Source organism: Penaeus monodon, chromosome 34, assembly GCF_015228065.2.
Source record: "Penaeus monodon isolate SGIC_2016 chromosome 34, NSTDA_Pmon_1, whole genome shotgun sequence".
Classification (NCBI taxonomy): Eukaryota; Metazoa; Arthropoda; class Malacostraca; order Decapoda; family Penaeidae; genus Penaeus; species Penaeus monodon.
In genome coordinates, this window is record NC_051419.1 from 34,112,365 (window position 1) to 34,113,014 (window position 650).

The window sequence follows — 650 nt, forward strand, 5'->3', positions numbered from 1 at the left end:
GGCGGAAGAACCGAAGGAGGTGATGCCGTAGGTCATGCCATTCAGGTTGAGGGGGCCGCCAGAGTCACCCTGGAAAGAAATGTAGGAATTCATTTCATGCATATTTCATTCATGTTATATACAGCTGCTGAGAGCATGTTGCAAGAAGAAAAGAGAGGGATTATATGAACACCTACGTTGCAAGTTCCCTTGCCGCCTTCGGAGTCAATGCAGACGACGCCGTTGCCGACGATGCCGTACACGGCGTCACAATCGGCGTTGGTCATGATGGGGACGTCCACCTGACGAAGGACGTTGGAAATACCGCCGGCGCCTGTGCAGAGAGGGTCATCTTTAATGTAGGTCAGGAAGAAAAGGAAAATTGAAGTTATATCCAGATGAAAACTAGCAACACAATAAGCAAGCAAGAAGGGAGTGAAACACTTACTGTCAGAGGGGCGGCCCCATCCTGTGGGGGTGACGATGGTTCCCACGGCCACGTCGGAGGAAGGCAGCTTCACGGTGGAAATGTTGTCTGTAACGTTCCATTGTTACGTTAATCTCTTTAGGTAATGGTGATAGTAGAGTTAATTTGTGGTGCTGGGTAATCACACTGTTTACTGTTTTCTTTTGTGAACTTTGCACATGACTGGCTTCACAAATGTTTGTAC

At 48.3% G+C, this 650-nt stretch overlaps 1 protein-coding gene and 1 pseudogene across 1 annotated transcript in view; both read right to left on the reverse strand.

The window, feature by feature from the left end:
* Nucleotides 1-650, reverse strand: part of LOC119594775 — a 74,697-nt pseudogene that overhangs the window by 32,761 nt on the left and 41,286 nt on the right.
* The window catches only part of LOC119594769 (chymotrypsin BII), a gene marked incomplete in the record, with an annotated part of 2,000 nt that overhangs the window by 208 nt on the left and 1,142 nt on the right, over nucleotides 1-650 (reverse strand). Inside the window, 3 exon segments of the mRNA XM_037943861.1 lie at nucleotides 1-69; nucleotides 177-313; nucleotides 428-514. Coding sequence (XP_037799789.1) covers nucleotides 1-69; nucleotides 177-313; nucleotides 428-514 — 293 coding nt within the window.